The sequence below is a fragment of the Bombus flavifrons genome, chromosome 8, assembly GCF_040668555.2.
Source record: "Bombus flavifrons isolate JBK064 chromosome 8, iyBomFlav1_principal, whole genome shotgun sequence".
In the NCBI taxonomy this organism is placed as follows: Eukaryota; Metazoa; Arthropoda; class Insecta; order Hymenoptera; family Apidae; genus Bombus; species Bombus flavifrons.
In genome coordinates this window covers 10,602,399-10,622,616 of record NC_138449.1, presented here as the reverse complement: position 1 = coordinate 10,622,616, position 20,218 = coordinate 10,602,399, and the positions used below count along the sequence as shown (strand labels likewise).

At 47.2% G+C, this 20,218-nt stretch overlaps 1 protein-coding gene across 3 annotated transcripts in view; it reads right to left on the bottom strand.

Annotated features, from left to right (window-relative positions):
* LOC138182279 (thrombospondin type-1 domain-containing protein 4) overlaps positions 1-19,168 on the bottom strand; it is a 39,742-nt gene extending 20,574 nt beyond the window's left edge. The window contains exons 1-2 of one of the 3 annotated variants that reach the window (XM_069117949.1): positions 18,723-19,168; positions 17,503-17,646 (exon numbers count right to left, since the gene is read on the bottom strand). In XM_069117949.1, coding sequence (XP_068974050.1) covers positions 17,503-17,547 — 45 coding nt within the window. In that variant the 5' untranslated portion in view covers positions 17,548-17,646; positions 18,723-19,168. Of the gene's footprint in view, positions 1-17,502; positions 17,647-17,746; positions 17,766-18,511; positions 18,536-18,722 lie in introns of those variants that run through there. The other 2 variants (XM_069117951.1, XM_069117948.1) reach the window with 2 other exon arrangements.
* Positions 19,169-20,218: the final 1,050 nt, after the last annotated feature.

Genomic DNA, 20,218 nt, shown 5'->3' with positions numbered 1-20,218 from the left:
ACGTTTTGGCTGGGCGACTGCTTGTCTTTCAACAAGGTGCTTTTTATCCGACATCGTTCCTGACCCGATCCACTTTGCCACGACGCGACGCCATGAAATATCGTTTGTGCGTTTCTTGTCATCGTTCGCCGTTGAAACCTCATTCTTTAGCCCTCCGGCTCGGAGCGTGTTCAGAAAAACGTCGAAATCAACAGATCGGGTAAAAAAGAGAAAATCGAAGAGGAAAAATATGAAAGAAGAAGAGGAAGAATGGCCTTAGGTAACGTCTTCGTTCTTTTAGCCGTTTGTCCGTTTCCTCTATCAGCGAAGAAATTACATCTCCGCGAAATTAAGCCGGGGTTTGTCGGGATTGTTCGTTCTTGTTTCAATACAGACGATTTAATCGTGCCGTCGATTACGTTCGATCAGGTCGTGACAGAGACCACCAGACACGTCGAAACGTTAATATGTAGCGCGCGTACAATAGTTATTAAATGGTTAATGACTGGCAATTAGAATCGTTCGTATATCGTAATAAAGACAGGGACGGGAAATTATCTCAATCTTGACTAGGAAAAATTATAACGAGCCTTTCTACCGACTCCTTTAATTCACCTCGTCCCGAAACGCAAAAAGACTGCTCTTTCATCTCCCCTTTCTTCTTCTTTTCCCTTTTCCTCTTTCGTCCGATCTTCGAAGAGAAGCCGGTAGCTGAAAGACAGGACCTGCACGCTGCGTCCTGACCTTCTCTCGCCTTCGTCCATTGCACGCGACGTCCTTCTTCTCTCCTTCCTCGTCCTATGGCTATAGGGCTATGCGCTTCGTACGCCGCGTCGATGTGTACGTTTCACCCGTCGGCCTCTCCTGCCGCCACCGAGTGACGTGAAATTATAATTCCGTAAAATTAACGTTGCATATGTTAATTATTAAGAACCGGTCCGTAGCTCGCGGCAGTCTTCGAGATCCTCCATTCTACGGCCAGGTTATATTATATACGAGCGTGCGAGTTACGAGCCAGCCTCGCCTCCGTGAAACGCGGCCGCTGCCTTCGAAACTATCACATGAAACGTCGTTAAGGTCGCGCCACTCTTATTTCTTCAGTTCCATCGCGCTCGATCGTCCGCGGGCCATTTAGCGAGATCGACTTTTGGGTCGGGCCTCTGCCCGCGACATTTCACTGACCTATGGAACACTTTAAAAGTTAGCCGCCTGCAGCGGAACCCCTGTCGATAGAAGGTCGTTAGACGAAATGTTAAGCGTCGATAAAGTTCAAAATGCGACGATAAAGTAGAACGCAATGATATTAAAGAAACGACATAAGGACACGCGTGTTTATGCAAAGATAATAACTTAAACTTTCTTGTATTCTCATTATTTATTTCTCCTATTTATCATTTACGTGGAAATTAGCGGTAATCAACTTGCACAGCTCATTCTGCGTTAATAACGATACGGTGGAATTAAATAATTACAAAGAATCTGATGTGATACTGGAAAACGAAGGTATCCTTAATATACAGATACAAATAAATTAAAACATAAAATTGCCGGGATAATTGCAGCCTAATCGAACAGGTCTGAAACGCTGGTTTGATTTTTCAGTTGGTTAATCCAGCTTGGATTAACAATTTCACGATAACTGTAGCCCGCTCGGTGCCGTAGATGGGGGAACACCGGTTGCGTGCGACGCAGATGAAGAAATTACTTTCGCGTTTACATGGATATACTGTCGATGTCCGTGGAATCCGGGTTAAGTATCAGGTTCGAGGGTATTGGAACGTTCAACGGGCTGGCGAACAGCCACTTAAATCAATTAATTTCCGTTGCTAGCGCACGATCGACGAGGGGGCGTTAACTAGCCTCTAGACTTCTACTCGCGATAAAAGCAAATTCCGTCGCGTTTAACCACCTCGTCGTGCATTCCCTCTCGCAAAGGATCGGACATCGAATTCCACTTGGTTCATAGTCTATTTTTACCGGCCCTTCGGAAGTACCATTTGTGATTCGCGCGTGTACGTGTGTATCGTAAACGCGAAACGTTCTTCAATTCGCACGAGTTGGCGTAAAAATAACCGACAGGTAAATGCGCCGACGATGTTCCGCGTTTCGATTCGCTCCAAACGATTACCGATTGCCTTTTCCAGCGGCACGGTGGAACGCCGCGCAATCGGCAGCAAAACGAACCGATTTTCCGCCCAGCGTTCCAAGTTCTCCCGCGCACCCTTATCTCGGGTCAAAGCACTGCCTGGAAATCGCGACCTTTCGATTTAGCTGCGAGAATCGAAAGCGTACGCTCGAGGAATCGTACATTTTCCACCGCGGCTATTATTTACGCCGGGCATAAGCGCCGGCTTTGTGGCCGGTATCGCGCCCTTTTCAAGCACGCGGCTCTTTTTGAACCGGCACTAGCACAGATTTCCCAGGAAAAATCCTAAGCCCGATATTTCCACCGACGATAAACCGAAAAGGCGAACCCAGTCGAGTCTCGTTGGCGCTAGGCAAACGAGCGTCACAGAGGCGAATTCGTGGAAACGAATAGAAAACGAAGTCCGGAAAAAAATAGAGGAAATTCTGTTCTGAGAAGCGAAGTTTCTCTGGTGCGCGTTAACGAGGAATGTACGAACGAAAATACACGGAATATCAGGGGACACTTATTTTCGGAAAAATTGTTTACGAAAAATTCAGGCAAAATAACGTTACGGAACCCTACAGCTTGAACAGCTGGTAACGGTATTAGAATGACGAGATTAACAACTTTTTCACGGCAGAAGCACGCCCGTGCAATCGAGAAATAGAAACGTTATTTTCTTTCGGGACGCAAAGGTAACGGGAGCACAAGCCCTAATTTTATCTACTACCGGCAACCGGGTTGCTTTTGTCGTTATCGAACCGCTAAACTGATTACTCGTTGACGCTGCACGAAAGCATCGTCCGACCAATTTCATCGACCGCTGCCATCGACCATTAAATCGATTAAATCGAAGGAAGAGGGCAGCAGGGCAGGCGCCACCAGGGCTTCGGATTCGAGCCTTGCATCGTTCGATGCAGCGTGTACAACGTGTAGCGATCCCATCGAGATGCTTTTTTTTTCTCCCCTCGGCCAGCTGAAAGTGTCGTAAATAATACGATAAGGAAGTCGCCGCCTCGGTGGGCCCGTTATCTAGTCCAGAGGACGTGCAACCCAGGACATAAATTCGCCGCGACCGACCCGATGAGATGGATCTGTTTGTAATTTCCTTGGCAAACTAGATCGGTTGGCACGAGTGCCCTCTAGAATCGGCTCTTACAGCCGATTTATCGCTTCTGATTGCCGTACCCTGGCTTATCGTTCCTTTGCGAATCGAAACCGAGCGTAAACGCGAACCTTTGATACCGTAAGGATGAGAATTTGCAAGGAGAATCGTGCAGTTACGGTCAGACGTTCACGGAACGTTTTCAAAGAGATTTAATTCCCACGTAGTAGAGAGAAGTCGGAACGGGGAAGTTCGTCTTGACCTCGAAACGGACGATAATCGCATCTCGCGATGCAGCGTATGGAAGCTGTAATACGAATGAACGCTTTAACAGCAATTACACTTGCATTTGATCCGTGGAAGATGGACACGCGGGGCGAACGTGAGGCCGTGTCGAGCCACTCGTGAGCCTTTGAACGCCGTTTAATGACCGTAAATTTCTACCTTTCGTCTCCGTGGACGGGTATCTCCCCTTCCTTGCCGGTACAGGCGTCGAGAATGTCACGTACAAAGGCGCCGATCCAAGATAATGTGCCGGAAAGGGTAACCGTGCAGAATGCGCCGCTGCTGCCGAGAACCAAACGTGGAAGTGTGAACGTTTTAATGTCACACCATCTGCGATACGAACTTGAATCTGTTAAACCTGTTGCTCGCGATAAGACGAAGGGTTTTCGGGGGAAAACGGAGTAACACGGCAGCGGAAGAGAGGGTCGGTATCTTAAAAGAAAAAGGGAAACGCTCGCGTGTGTCCACATCCACCTGTGCAAACGTCACCGTCGTTTCCCTCGCTTTTCCTTCGAACAAGCCCCTAAAGGTAAGGTGGTTTCTCGGTATCGTAAATAGTCGCCGTAAAAAGAAGAGAACTTCCTCTCCAAATTCTACGTTCCAACCTGTCGTCTTTTAACTCTTCCCCCAGAATCATTAAAATTCTCGCCAGGATTTTCGGTACGCGTCGAAAATCGACGAATCGGAGGTCGTTCATTAAATCGTTCGGGCTGTCGCACGAAAGGAACAACGATCGCAGAAGCGCGGCGGTAAATGGCGTTGAGCAAGCTTAATGCTTTTCCACAGCAGGAAATAATTAGCTACGACCGGATATGATCGTTGGTAGGCGGTGGCGTGGACGCTGAGGACAGACCGGTATGACTTCCAATCGACTTTTACGCCGGTGTTCGAACCTTTTGCTATGCCTTGCGTGGCCTTTCGATGCGCTCGCACACAATACACGTAGCCAGCGTACAAGACCATTGTTTTGGTCGAACAAGCGCGGTTCGCTCATTTAACGAACGGCGAACACGTATATCGAAAAGCTCACGTATACCACCGTTGTTGTTTCTGGCTCGGGAACGGCGGAAACCATGCTATCTTGCCGTTCCACGATTTTGATCTCTGCTCCCCTCGAACGTTTTCGCGTTTTCTATCCCGAATCGGAACCGCGTGCGGTCTCGTTCGCGAACGAACAAATCTACGGAAAACAAAAGAGACTTACGAATACAATGCCTACCAACACGCAACCGGTAAGATGAGGTATATATCAGCGATATAGAATTACAGATGCGATTACGGTTGCGCAAAGCTTTTATCGTATATCGATCGTATCCCTTGCTGGCCTTTGTTTGCATAGCTTTGAAATAAAACGATACTCGTGAACCGTGCGCGCACACCGCGATTCGTGCACCGCGACCGTGAGCACGAATGCTCGAAACGCATCGAGATGCTTCGTGAAACCAATTATTTTTCGAAAAGCGAGCGAATATTTCAGCTTTAACGTTCCGCGATCCAAACTCTCCTATAGTTGGTTTCGATCGTGGTGCGCATCCAGCGAACAAAAAAAAAAGGCCTTCGTCAATTTCGAACCGTTATTTCGCGGAATCAAATATCCGGCTGCGCTCGGATCGTAAATAGTCGATATAAGCATGGATGGAATGGCGGAAGCTGTGCGCCCTATAGAGATCCCCCCGAGGGTCGCAGAAAGATAGAGAGAGGTTTCGTGTGAAAACAAAAGGGATATACGTGTATCGAACGCAGAAGTGTGCGTGTTCCGTATCTCGCTATATCCTCGAGATCCATCGATCGACTCTGAGCCTTTGCTACCATCTGAATAAGAAACTCTCCGATCTACGGCTTATTTCTACAATTGCGGCAGCACGCACAGAATAGAGAACGTCCGATGATGAATCTTTCTCGGTCGCGTTGCCATAACGCGATGTATGCATCTCAGGAGTGTTAAGTGCTCGAGAATCATTGAGTTTCGCAGATTTTTTGCTTGTTAGTTTACGAGCGTGTCGCGAGTTTTCATGGGCGCGAAGAAGTCGCGGCAACCTCGTGGGAGACTAACGAATTTGTGAGAAATATCACGAACTGGCAGATCTCTTGATAGAATTTACTCGAGACCTCGAGATCTCGCGGAATTAGAAGTCGTAGCTTTTGTTCCATGATCTTCTTACGATCTACCGGGTACGCGTTATCCATGGTATTCTATGAGAAGCTTTTGTTTGGCCTGGCACAAGCGCGTTTCGACTATTCTCCGTTGCTTCAAACTCTTCTTTGCATGATCCATGCTCGTACAGAATAGCTGAAATTCCAGCATTCGCGCAATACGCAAAGGCTCAACGGGGTTAAATAAACCTCGACGCTAGGCGAGCAACGAGGAGAGGCATCCTCGCAATTAAAATGAATTCACCGCTGAAAATTTTGCGGAGAAGCCCGGCCAATTCTTTCCACGCGCACACTGCATTCCATTCTCATCTACGGCTTTATTAAACTTGCGGTCGGACCGTGACCGTCGTAAATCTTACGAAAAGAAGAAGCGAGAGGGGAAGAATGAAGAATGTTCAGCGTCAGCAGCTCTAGGATTCCAATCCCGGTCTCGTTTCCAACGAGACGATGTAATTACTCGGAGGAAACGTTTGCAAACTGTTAAGGGCTTGTTGGTCTTGGCGTTCTTTACGACACGGACCATGGCCTCGTTATTGATCATATCGTTTGGGAGTCTCGTAAAACGAACAGCTTAATGGGACACACGCTCACCGGTCAGCCGTATATCCGATGAAAACAGAAGCGATGCACGTGTGCAATCGTTCAGGCCCTCCTCTTCTCTTGATTTTCGCGTTCTTCGCGTGCGTGGAAGAACGGCCGTCATAAATATGCCGCCTTTCTGCACTGTCACTCTTGTCCCTGACAATGATTCTAACTATGGATCCCAATGAGCTCGTAGGATTTTCGATACGTCGTGGCACGGTAGTCTCTCCCGAATGGAAATCGTCTCCGATCCATTATCGATCCAAGTATAAGTACGTTGAATTAAGATTCAATGCTCGTTTGTTGGTCACTGATGTCATGGTTTGGATCCCGATGAAGACGCCCATAATGTCAGCGAACCGTGAGAACAACGTTTCTACAGACGCAACTTGCACTCGGAAGCTTCGACTAATTATAGGGTGAAACAGTGGCTGTAGAAATCGCGATACTTTGATCTGTCGTGTACAGCTGGACCGAAATCGACACCACAATCGCCAGCGCTGTGATTAAATGAAAGGGAGAGAATGTTTCGTCTAGGCCTTGCTATTGGATTCGTCGGTAAAACTACCTTCCGCTTCTCTAGACGGTAGATACAAGATCAGAGGGTATATTTCTGGCAGATAATTATTCAATGTCCATCCTCCTGATGCCGAACGTAAAGAGACCATCGCACCAACGTTCGTTGCCCCGCATCGTGCAAAATCTACACGGAGGAAACTCCAAAAAATTTGCGGTTCCCACGAAGCGGATTTCCACGAGAAAAATTAGCCGCGAGTTTTAACATGCGCCGACACGAAGATAAACGTTTACCCGTGCCTAAGAAGATCCGTGCGCGTCGCAGCACGCAGAAACGCCGGCGTCCATTGTACGCGTGCACGAGCGCCCGTATATTTGCACGTAGATCCGCGTGCAAATATGTGCACAGGGTGTGTACGCTCGCGCGTAATTGTGAACGAGCTTACGGCCGCACAGTGTAATCGCGTTAAAACTATGTCGGGGAAAAACGAGAGTCAGGGCCATGGATAAACAGGGGGCAGCTAAGCGTTGCATTAACAGTTGTTTGTTTGTTAATCCTCAAAGCTCGAAAACTTGCCTGTCCGCCGTCGTCGGTTTCCGGCTGTTACTGGTAAAGCGTGAAATTTGCGCGACTCTCTATTTCGAGTTGGCCGACATCGACCACGAAAGCTGGCTTAAAGTCGTTCTAAGCCTCGGAACTGTAACGGTTCACCCCGTGGGCCAGCAGCTGATGATTAAGACACGGCGGAACTTCCATTAAACTCGCGCCAAAAGACTTCCAACACGGGAAACGAAGAAAATAGTAGGACAAGAACAACAGAGACCGCGCGTCTCGACGCATGATTCCGCGAGACAGCGCCGTGCGGCTTGGTGAATAGTTGTTTCTGGCTATGTCTTGTATTCGAACGTCTATTTCGAGACGACCGTAATAGCAGCACATCGATGGACGCTTTAACGAGGCATTCCCGTGACGATGTTTACTGGCGATCGTGCTGCGAAACGCGATCCTGATGAGCGATCTCTTATCCGCAATTTTGTGCGGTTAATAAACCGAGAGATTGAGATAGGGTGGAGATTGAAAATGGTAGCATGATTTATAAACAATCGAAGAGAATTGATCCCCGCGTTCGCGAATTCCTCGACAGTCTCTATTATCACTTTCGTTGTTACGATTCAACGTAAATTTACGGCACGTCAGGTCGCGCAAACACGCGTAAGCTGCTTAAATTTCGAGCGTACAGCGGTAAATCAACCATGTCGATCGCTAATTAATGGTTCTTCCATCTAAAATGGAAACGCGTCGGTTCGGATAGCTTTGCTCGTATTATTTTAACACCTGAAGTTCCAGTCAAGCAAATTCGAGTCGATTTCAATTAATACGACTCGGTCGATCGTGTCAGCGGAGCGTGCAACAGCTAATTAACAGTTCTGTTTCTACGTTCCGTATAATAACAGAGCTGCGCATGATGTATAATCATCGCAGCTCGATAATCCCTGGTGCACTCCAAGCGACGTAGCCCGTGGGAAAACGGCTTTTGATATCTTGTCGATATCATGTACGGTATACCGCCGTGTAGAAACGAGAGAACTCACGGACCAAAATGTTTTGCTTATTCGGCAGCTGACAAACGCACCGTGATATGAGAAAATCGCTCATGCCGAATCGATCATTCGCGCATCAATTAAGAAAACCTTCCGAGCGTTTAACGCGACTACTAGGAGGCATATTGGTTTTCCGAGTCACGGATGTACGAGATGCTTCTGGAAGATTTTTCGCGCTGTATCGCGCGTTCAGAACTCTTGCATTCATTCACAGAGTATCTAGTTACTTTACGGACGTTAATACTCTAACAATTCCTTATAATTAGCCCATTCTAACTGTACGCTTCCTGTGTACTGTACGTAGCTTCTTTAATTCTAACATTGTACATTAATGGGCATTTAACTCGTCTATCCTTGAATAAATGAATAAATAATTCTGCAATATCTTCATTTAGAGTATCGTTCCTCCTTTTTTTTTTCTTTTCTTTTTGATCATTTTAGATCGCTATATATAGCAATAAATTGGAAAGCACGCAACATAGATTTTTGCATCCAGTTTGCTCGTTGTATGGCGATAAATTGTCCGAGATCGATTTGTATCCACGAAACAAGAAGAAACGAAGAAATACGTACATCAAAAGTTGATTTGATTTCTTCAATGTTCGAACTTTCAAATAATAATCCGGTTCGGACCACACGCGATTCGTGTCATAAATGAAATCGTCACCGTAATGCCCGGGCCTGGTAAGCAAGGTAAGCAAGCAAAAGGAAAGGTCGAAACTGGCGAAATCGAAATTGCAGTCGGGAGCGTGCACGCGGCTCTGTGCTTGACTCGACTCGCCCACGATCTCGTTCGAAAGAATAATTATAGGTTTCGCGTACGCGAATGGGTAAGACATGAGATGGCACCGCTGGCGGTAGCGGTGGTTCACGTCAAACCACGCTATCTCGCGCTCACTGAAAAATAAACGAGAAGGCACCGTTTAATGCCGCTTTCGAGCCGTACGCCTCCTTCCTGGGCAAAGGAGTTACGAGACCTCGCGAACGCTCTTATCTGATGCATCCGGTATGCATCCTGTGCATGCACGGCATACAATACCTAACTGGCTGATGACTGCCGGCCATATTTACAACACTTTTTCACCCTAATGTGGAACACGACTGATTGTCCCGGTCGAAGGATTTATATCTGCCAGTATGATCCTTCGTTTTAAATCGTTTCCGTGGCCCATGGTAATGCTTTATGGCCCAAAATTTAACTCTTACGCTCTATCGCCAAAGAAAATCGCGTTAATTATATTCCAGAATGAAATTTCACATTGATCCTTATTCTAGAAATCAGTAATGAATACAATGGTAAATATTTCCTCGTAAATGATTGTATACTAATTTTAAGTTACAGATAGGCATTAGTTTCGTATCACTCTATAATTACCCCGATATCTGTACGCTCGTTCATTCTAAATTCCATAACAAGCGGACGAGTTCCGATAAGACGTAAGCAATGTATTGCGAAACGATACATCTTCCGAGTACAATGCTCACCGATAATGGTCGCTTTTCAGTCTGTCTTCGTTATTGAACTTTCGTCAATGAAACCGCAAATCTACGATGCGTCGTACACCATCATATCACGGATAATAACCAATTACAGTGCGTCGTATCTCATCTCCTACTTAGACGCACACCCACACAACGGCAACGCGTTATCGTTGACTTCACCGTCGAGAGAATTCGTCGTGGCGTCGTGGAAAGCCGATAAAAGATCGTGTAGCCTATTTTTTCCGAGATTATCTTCTCGCGACGGTCTAAAATACAAAACAATAGAGAACGTTGTTCTAGCTGGCGTCACGCGTACATTAACAAATTGTCTTGCATAACGCTGACTCTATTTTGTCATTGATAATTTATTATTCTCAAGTTCTCCAGAATCATTCCCACTTTCGTGACCTTATTCCCGAAGATGTAAATTTCCGTAACAAAGGACGAATACCTAAGCGACCGAAGGAACGGTGAAAGAGAGTTTAGAGAGCTGGACATGCTACCGAAAGGTCAAGTGCATAGATTTACTAGTTCACGCTTGGTGAACGTAACGGTGCTCGCGGAGTAGGTGTTAACGGCTTTACTTATGCGTGGAATCACGAGCAGCCGAGAAACCACTTCGTTTCACTTTCAAGCCGGCTGAAACGGCCGCGCACGCGGCCATACGTAGAACACGCGCTCGACTTGCCCGGGATCGGGACGATCGCGTACAGCGACGACAGGCTTTCCATCAAACAAGCCGTTGTCGATGGGAACGAGCGTACGCCATTCCCCTTTTCGTCGCTCGTTATTTATACGCGATTCGTGCTCGAGCTTCCTCGAGCCCTTAATCACTCGTTTCTGCCTTCGAACCAGGAAACTACGAGTTTATCCTCTTAATTCTTCAACAACGACAGATATACCCTGGAGAGGTCTCGGTAACCGGGGGATTCCCCCGAGACAAGGGAAGAGAGGAAGAGAGGAGGAGAAAGAGAGGGAAAGGAAACGAAAGGAACACAGTGCGCGATTGTTAGAGCCGGTGGTATCGTACGCAAAGTGGAAGACAAGTATCGGGAATGGAACGAAGGGTTGAGCGAGCGCGGATGATCGTCCGAATGCATCTTTAATTCCACGCACTTATCTCGAAATCAATTTAAATCTTGGCTGTCCGACTCGGTTCCTATATGGCGAAAGGAAGAGCTTTGTCCGTGCCGACGTGGATCAGCCCGTCGTCGTTCTCTCCCTTTTCTCGTTTCGTGCCGCGTTAGAATAGCGTCCCGCGCATAAAGGCCATTGTTGCAGAAAAGGGACGGTAACGCGAAACGAGACGCAACGATCCGCCGTTTCTCGTACGGCTCATTCAACATGCAGTTGCCGAGGTTATCGTGCTCTACGGACGTTGATAGAATACGCATCGTTGAGACACGGGGTTGCGTCTCGCTGCGGTGCCAAGCGTCCGTGGCTGTCAGCGCGTCTCGAAACTGTCAAGGTCTTCGCAGCGGGACTCGATGCGAATCAACGTCACCGATTCTCGCCCGCCTTCGCGTTCAGCACCCTTTCGTACCACCTTCCTATCGATACCTGCCAATGGATCTCTTTTAGCCTTTTCTCGCTCGTCCACTCTCCGGACGACGTTCGATCGTGCCAAGAAATCGCCGCGTCTTTAACGGAAGTGCTTGTTTCATCCTACGCTCTCTCGCTGATGCACGTTCCTTTTGGTTTTATCGAAGGAAGCCTTGCTTTCGAACAGTCGAATGTAATGATAACTCCGTATGTAAGTACGAGAAAATAGCGTGCACTCGAGGCTGTTTCGAAGGTTGTAACGCTGTAAATCACAACGTTGTTTGTAACAGACGTCAGACATCAGAGATATTTTAGGTAACACAGCATTAGACGCCCCACCCTCTGCAAACGTCACGGGTCACTGTTTCTTAATAGACGTTTACGATTAGCTCGATATTGCTGTCATTATCCTCGTGTCAACGTTGTTATTACATTCGCTTCTTTTTCTATCTTTATAAAAGGGCGGGTCGGATTCCGTCAATCTAGGGTCACGTATGCAGGTCTATGCAGGTCATTGAATTTCAAGATGACCCTAGAAATTCTAATAAAGAATCCGAGGAACCTCGTCGAGAGATGCAAACTTTCCTCGAAATATTCCGCTCCGAAAGAATCTCGAATGTCAGACAATTGCGCACGAGCCGGGGATCGAAATGCCCGGTCTCCGTATTTTCTTTTCACGGGCGCACGATAAATCGAAAGGTCTTCCTCCTCTAAGGAAAGGTTTCGCGATGTTTGACAATAGAATTGCGGAAGATACGCACAATGGAGGCTAAAAGCAGCAAAGACGGTGAAAAATCGAAAGAATGTCCAGTCGCTTCGTCGTGAATTTAAAAATATTTTTCGCTCATGCTCGAGGCGTCGATATCTACGAGCGAGTTAAATCGGCGAGTGTGGTCTTCGATCATTGCGCCGCGTTGCGTACGCAAATCGAGAGAAGCAAATACCATAGTTGGAGAGAATCGATGTAAATGGGAGTCAATGACTCGCGGTTGTTCGCGCACGGTCCACCACCGTGGTTAAGCGTAATGCGGTTGTTAGCGTCAGAAAGTAAAAACCGCTCGCGTGCGTCAGCGAGCATTTCTAAGATTAATTGCAGCGTAGCCTTTCCATTCCTGGGAAAATTCGAAGCTATAAAATTCATGCGGAGGCAAAGAACAAAGAGTTGAGCTTTTGGAAACGAAATCAGGGTCTTTATAAAGCCATTTCTTCGAACAATAGCGAATGCTGCGCTATTGTTATAAGCAGGGAAACCGCATAGCGATTTGATTCTTCGCGAGCCTTCAAAGAAAATGACCAACAGTCAGGATTGTTTGCCAATGCTTTAACTACCGTGTAATCTATTGTTTGACGATTTTACGACTTTCGTGGTGTTTTACGGCTCGTAAGCTCGCTTATAGCCGTCGTTGGTTCTCTTCGTTCTTCGATTTAATTTTCGTCTCGTGCAATCACCTTTGACCACTCGGAAAGAAGCAAATTACCAGCAAGCAGCATAATTCAATCGCGTACGAATTCGACGAAAGAAATTAAAACACGACCTCGTCGTGCCTTTCCATGGTGAAATTAATCAACATTTATGAGCGTCACTAGTCATTGCGAGAACCATATGCGCCAGTGCAATCGTTATTCTTAACGTTTCCGGAAGTTACGCGTAAACATTCGTTATGGTCGCACATGTTCCATAACGGTTTTCTTCCTTGTCGCACTCTCCGTGTTTTCGACGTTCTTCCAACGACTGAACATTCATATGGGTATAATAAAAATTATCGTCTAGCCTAGACAACTTTCCATCGGAGATCGCTTCGTCGAAAATGAAGGGGATCTGTTATCGAAAAGTTACAGTTAAGGTAGGCCCTCCAATTAGTCCGTCTCTTTCGACAAGTCGATCGATGCCAGACCACCGTCGATAGCCGTGGTCGAAAGTGAGTACGGTGACCCTTTTAATAGGCCCGGATAACGACATGGAAATTGACTTAACGAAAACTCGATAACCAATTGGTAAGAGGTATCGCGGCGACAATTAGTCTTCATGGTCTCGTTGCTTGTTGAAATTGCTGCGTCGGTAGCACGGTACAGCGTTAATGAATGAAAGGAAATTAAAGCAAAGAAACGAGAGAAAAAAAAACGCGGAACACTTGCCGTGTTCTCGTCCCTGTGAGAAAACATAAAGCAATCGGTTCGGATAAAAAAGCGGTTGAATGAGATCGAAGATGCATTGAACGGAGGCGGTAGCATAGAGAGCGCCGCGTGACGCGCGCTAATCAACGGAAACGTGGGGAACATGTGCGTACATAATGAAGTTAATTGTGAGCCTCCGTGAAGAAGAAAAGTCTCCGGACGAGAATTACGAGGTGGTCGAAGGCGCCACTCTCAGAGCGGACTTACGGCCCTTAGCTTCAATCCGACTTATGAATAGTACTCGTTGTACGTGAGTGGACCGCGTTTATTGCTGCCTTCCACGGCAATTCTGTCTTCGATCCCGAGATGGGATCGCTCGGGTGCCCGCGAGCCTCTCGATACATACTTGAAATAAATCGATCGGGACACGTGTGCACACACGCGCGAACCCGTCACGCTCCGACTGAAACAGCTGATCCGTAATTAAACGATACTCCTCACTCTCAAAGGTGCGTTTATTGCCCCTGAATGACCGAACGAAATTCCGATCGACGCGTTCCTATTTCGCCTTCGACTCGAGCAACCACGTTCTACTCCTTTTTTCCCCGCTTTCAACACCGTTCCACAATCTGTTAGAATGCGAAATGAAAGTGGAAACGCGAACGGTGGCTGATGTTAATTAACGCGCAACGACGACGGCGCAATTGTCAATTCATTCTGCTATATACCAATGCCTCGGGAAGTTGTTGGGTTTTTTCGTCCAACAGTCATATTCGATAACGGACCCTCGGAATATACGTCGGCCAGGCAGTAGCGCGTATCGCCACGAATTTCGAACGGAAACGCATTGACTGGCGCATGATCGATCGTCCTACGTCATCGAGGACGAACGACCCGGTCTTTCGACGCCGATTAACAGTACCTCGCACTCGAACAGCGTCGAGGAAGGGACGAAGAGAACACGTGGCTCCAGGGTTAAGAGACAAAGAGAAAGGCACAGGAAGGAAGAGGGCAGGGCGTAACAACACGCACAGAGATGTATTTTGCCCCGACAGCCTATGTCGTGGTATTTCGCGATACAGCGGCGAAGATCAAAGTGGGAGGTAGATCGCGAGTTAGGCCGTGTGCCAACTGCTCTTCACATTCCTGACACGGTCGCCGGCTAATGCACCTCTATTTGTTTGTCCTTCCACCCCCGTGCTTTTTCTTCTCGCGTGTTCTTCCGACTACGGTGCCCACCTCCCGCACACGTCTCGTAAATAATCGACATTCGAGTCGACTTCGCGGTTCGCACCTCAGGGATCCGAGAGCCGTCGATGGTCTTTCCGGTTCGCTTCGGGATATCGCTACGCTCCGCCCTGATACATCAGATAGAAAGCTTCGCGGCGTAAGTTTTACGCGACCATACCGACCGTGTAATGGCACGCATTCGCGAGCACACGCGAGCATTATGCAACATGTGAACCCAAAGGGTGATCGTTAAGTTAGATCCTCTTAGGTCCGAAGCGAACAGTATTCGTACATAGCCGGAGGAGAAAATCAACGGTGTACATTTTCTATCGTTTTCATCGTGAATTATAGTTTCGAAGATTTTCGAACGGTTTATCGATTCTGAAACGGTAGTACGAAGGGGAACGGATCGCGAAATTTAAGCGACGTACTCTCGCGAGAAACGAGTCTCCGGTTTCGACATCTGCGAAAATTGTCAGGGTCGAAACGAACAGAGCTAGTTGGATCTCGAGAGGGGAAAAATGAAACGAGCATAATTATCGACGAGCGGAACGTCGCGACGAAAAGTTTTCAAGGCGAGCAAAAACTTTCTCGACCGACGAGTCAGACGGGTCGTATTTTTCCGTCACCGCGTATTATCAGAGACGGGAAGGGACCCGTACACACGCGAGCCACGGAGAACTCGACCACATACCATACGTAATGTATACCGCATGTGAACCACGGGAGAGACGTACGTATAATCGCACGCGTGCGTCTAGACTCAACATACATAATTAGCGTACATATTCGCTACAGATTGCTTATTGTTCGCATGGCTTCCTTCTCCCCTTTTTTACGTTCCTCGTCGACTCTTTCGGAGCCCTATCCACCCCCCTACTCAGGGGATTAGTGTCACAGAGCGTGATGCATGAGTTACTTTCACGGTTATCAGCGGGAACTGTGCGCTGCCAGACATGTCGGTGCTTTGAGACTACGCCTGGGAATCTCGTGTTACGGTCGCTGAGAAATCACGTTACTCCAGGGTATGTTAATATATTCGCCAAAACGTGCGATACGAAAGCTTTTATTCCGAGATTTCCGGACGGATTGTCGACGATCGCGAATATAGGCATAAGGTATAATTAAAGAGAAAAAAGTGGAAAAGAAAAAGCACGATTGACAATTATGAAAGGGAACAGAGACGAGGGTGTACGAGACCAACCCGTGGAACTCACGCGAGAGATCGACGGATGGATAAAAGAAAGGAAGGATACGACGGTTAGGGTAAAACGTTTCCCAGCACGAGCGGAAAATCTGACGCACTTGCCATGGCCGATCTGTAATCGAAACCGGTAATTATGCGCGGACATTGGCATGCACGCCGTACAAAGGAGACTGCGCGGATAACAAGGGACCCTCTGCCTGGAGCATCGAAAGTAACGAGGGCAAGGATTGATGTCCGTTCATTCCGTACGATGTACATTGAGAATTATTACGAGGTGTCTGTATTAAAATAAACTGCCGGTATAGCCACGGTACAGCACAAGGGAGAGAGATATCCTCGTTAAAATGACGAGTTATCGAGGGGCGATCGTGTTTCGGCTGTTCTCGGTTCCATTTCTCTTTTTCCTTTCTTCTTTTTTTTTCCATTTTCCTCTGGCGAACCGCACGCTCGCGGTTACGGGATCGACGATACAAATCGTGTACAAATTTCGCATCGCGCTCGATCGTGTTGTTTGCTCGCGTGCGCTCGTTCGAGTATCGTGTTCCGGGCTAAACGCTTTAACCGATCGTTGAGCCCTCGAAAGCTTGCGTCAACGCGATCACCAGCGCTTTTGTACGCTTTTGTGTCCCACCTCAGCCGCCCCCTTTTTAATATCATCAATTCTGAATCGTTCAAAGTTTTTCTTTCCGATTAGCAGAGACACCAGGTTGAGAAATAAATATTAATCAAGATCGATTGCGACACGGAAGCACTAAGCTTGGATATAGGGCAGAAAGCCGGTATCGAGACGATAGCTTTTAAATATATAGCGACGAAAAGCTGATAACCGGAATCGTTTAGCTGTTGCAACAATCCACTTCTAATCGCGACATCGAGCACCTCGATTACGTATTTCATCGGCTCGCAAGTAACACAATCAGGTTCGATTCGTGTTTGGCTCTTGGTAAGCGAAACATTAGGTTAGCATTCGATCGATAGTTTTTACGGTTTCACGTTTCCAAGACGATATCGCGTAAAACTTTTAAACAAAACGGGAGGCCTCGATCAAGCTCCGAGCGTTTACACATTCAACGAACGTCATTTGCAGCTGCCCGTTAAATACCATTCGCGTGAGCCAGAAGCGTTCTCTAAACAGACATATTTTTTGAGCTACACGAGGTGTCGATCGATGATCGTCGATCAGCGAGGAAATCTAAGCTAATATTTCAGAAATTTTATACGTCAACTCTGGTCAGCACGAACAGTCACGAACCTTTCAACTTGATTAATTGTATCGTAGAGGCGGATGGATATGAATAATTGAATATCTGCGAGTGGAGGATATCAAACTATCGAGTATTTTCTGTTATCTTAAATTTTACAAATCTTTCTATGCAAGGAAGTCTGCGTACAATACGCTACGTTTCGTTGCTTCGTCCCGATGGTAAAAATTATCGACAGAAATCAACATATCATTAATATTTATAACGTTGTCGACTTGTCGCGTTACGTGGATTTAGTCTCGTGTTTACTTTAATAAAAAAACGTTGAACATTTCTTAGAAGAATATTTCTATAAAAATACGTCCTCACTTACCCGAAATTCCTGATTTTGGTCATATTGGTGCGTCGCGGCGCGCATCGTCGACGCCGCGGCACTTCCGCGGGACTCCACGGCGGCCGGTCATTTTTCGATTTTCGTGAACGATCCATGAAGATTTGCTCCGAGGCTCAGGCCATCCTGCGCATGAGAAACGTCGCGATGCGTTAAAGGCAAAGCTCATTACCAGCTGAATGATATAGAGCGTAAGAAGGACGCGACGCAACAAATCACTGCGTACCGCGCACGGAAACACGAGGGACGGCTTTAGACCGGTTAAGGTTGATCGCCTTAAGACTCAGGCTCTAGATGTCCAAGTTTTATCTTCTCTCATTGTATAATAAACCCTTGCCGTGCCATCTACTCATCGCAAAGGTGTTCAATAACTCCACCTTTCCTAGCTTTCTTTATCTCTAACAAATACGTAGTCAATAACCGCGTTGCACGGAGGAAACACGACATCCGGATGGTCGATGAGTTTCCTGGTTTTGTAAGAAAAAATATTATTTCGAATCGATCGCAACGTTGATAAAAAGAACGATGAATTATGTATATGGACTAATGCATTGCAAGGTTAGGAAGAAACGAGGTTGATTTATTCTCTAGCGATTCGTGTTCGCGTGGGGAACTTTCGATCGATGAATCGTTTTGACTCGTTCGAAAGTTGCGGAAAAATTCGGTGTTACGAGGAGGCGACGATAAAAGTCATACGAAAGTAATTTACAAGGCGATATATTAAGTCGCTACTTGGCGAGTGCTGGTATAAAGAGGCATCTATATTCACGATTTCTTGCTCCGCGACAACGCGCGCGTTTTGTTGTATGAACAGCTGTGAAGAATGCGCCTCTGCTTATTCGATTCTCGCGCGGTATTAAACGTGCGATTGTACGACAAACCACAAGGAAAATTTCTCGCGGTTCGGTCCAGACGTTCACAGTTTGTTTCGATAAATTCATTTTCGCCTTGTCGACGCCTTCTTAGCGAAACTTCTATCGGTTATTCTCACCGTTACTCTGACAGGAAAGGAAAATATTTTTCCACTTTGGAACTTCGTGGCAAATACGACTTCAAGGTGTAAAGACAAACTTCGTTGGCGATAACCAAGAGAGTTTCGTACGATATCGTTGCCCGATAAAATACCATCGAGTTCGTATACGATAAAATTTTCATAAATAACGACGAACGTTAGAGAATATCTAGTAAACACTTTGACGTACCGTAGTGCACCTCATCTAATCCCATTCAGTAGGTGCAGCAGGTGGACTCGCGGGCTCACTACACGTGGCACACATTTCCCAAGAAACACGAGCCCCCGCGGGAAAAAACTCGTCCGATCGAGATCGATACTCTCTATCTTCGACAACAAAAGAAAAAAGCAAGAACAGGAAAACTAGATCTAACGCTATCGAAAATCAATTCCTCCGTTCACGATCGATCGATTAACATCGACGAACAGTTCCTACGAATTCCCTCGAAACCGCACTGAATAACTCGTCGCGACACGGTTGCACCGAACGATGGCGTTTCCACCGGTGGAAAATCGACGTGTAAACGCGAGGCAAGGCAGGTGTTCGCGCGTAATCATCCAGCGAGGAAACTCCGAAGAGGAAAGCCGAGAACGGACTCACGTTTGCGCGCTCACGGGCTGGCGCAGCCGCGACAGGAATGATAGTGGCGAAAGTGGGAGACCCTCCGGGAAATATATAGGTCCGCAGGGTGGTGGTGGATCTGAGGAGGAAGGAGGCGGAGGTCCGTCGACGCATCCCTCGGCGCCTGTGTGCACGCACACGCGCGCCGCCACGCACGTGTTTACGCACGGCCTGTCACGATGCACATGCACCAGCCGGTGCACGGGGACGCATCCCCGAGAAACGGATCGAAAAAGGAAGAGTTCCATCGGCCACGGTCACGAGTGCCCTCCTTTTTCGGGACACCTCGCACGCTCGATTTTTGTCGTTCCCTTTCTTCAATCTCCGATTCACGAGAGTAAATATTTTACCTGTCTCGACCGACTTCGTCGCGCAAGCTTGATCGAAACACGGTGTATTTGTCACGTCATTTACGAGTACGTGCGACATTTAAATTGCGCCGTGTAAATGGTATCGAAGGTTGAACGTTAATAATGGCAGATTTCGAAGTAGCAGGGATGCTCTTAGCACTCGAATCTTGCAGTTTTATTCGATACCGCCTGTCTCTTAGGCTTGTTTGTTCGCACGTAGGTGCAAAACGACCCTTTACAAACTACGCGTACGCGAAAATGGAGGTAGAACATTTCCTTTTATGAGTCGCAATTCAGCGATAAACGAACTCTCTCGCTTTCGCGTGGCACAAGCATTCGTACGTATGAAGAATTCGCTCCGATGAAGCAACAATAGAAACAGTAGGTACATGTGAAATAAACGTCTCGAAATAACTGACACGATTCTGACAGTTTCTACGGCTGTAAGTTGTTTCAACGAACCGCGAGCGTGGTACAAATACTCGTAAAATTTAGCCGGTGAGATTACGCTAGCGGTTTTTCTTCGGTTATCGATAGCTGGGTAACGGTGCTACGGGCGTGATGCCGCGAATATTGCACCGTCGACAGCGTGACGCCCCGAAGCCATGCGCGACTCTACCTTTTCCCGTTTCCGCTTTTCATTTTTGCTCGTCGCATCCCGTACGCCGCGCATCGCGAATCGATCGCGACATTTCGCCCATCGGCCAAGCGAAT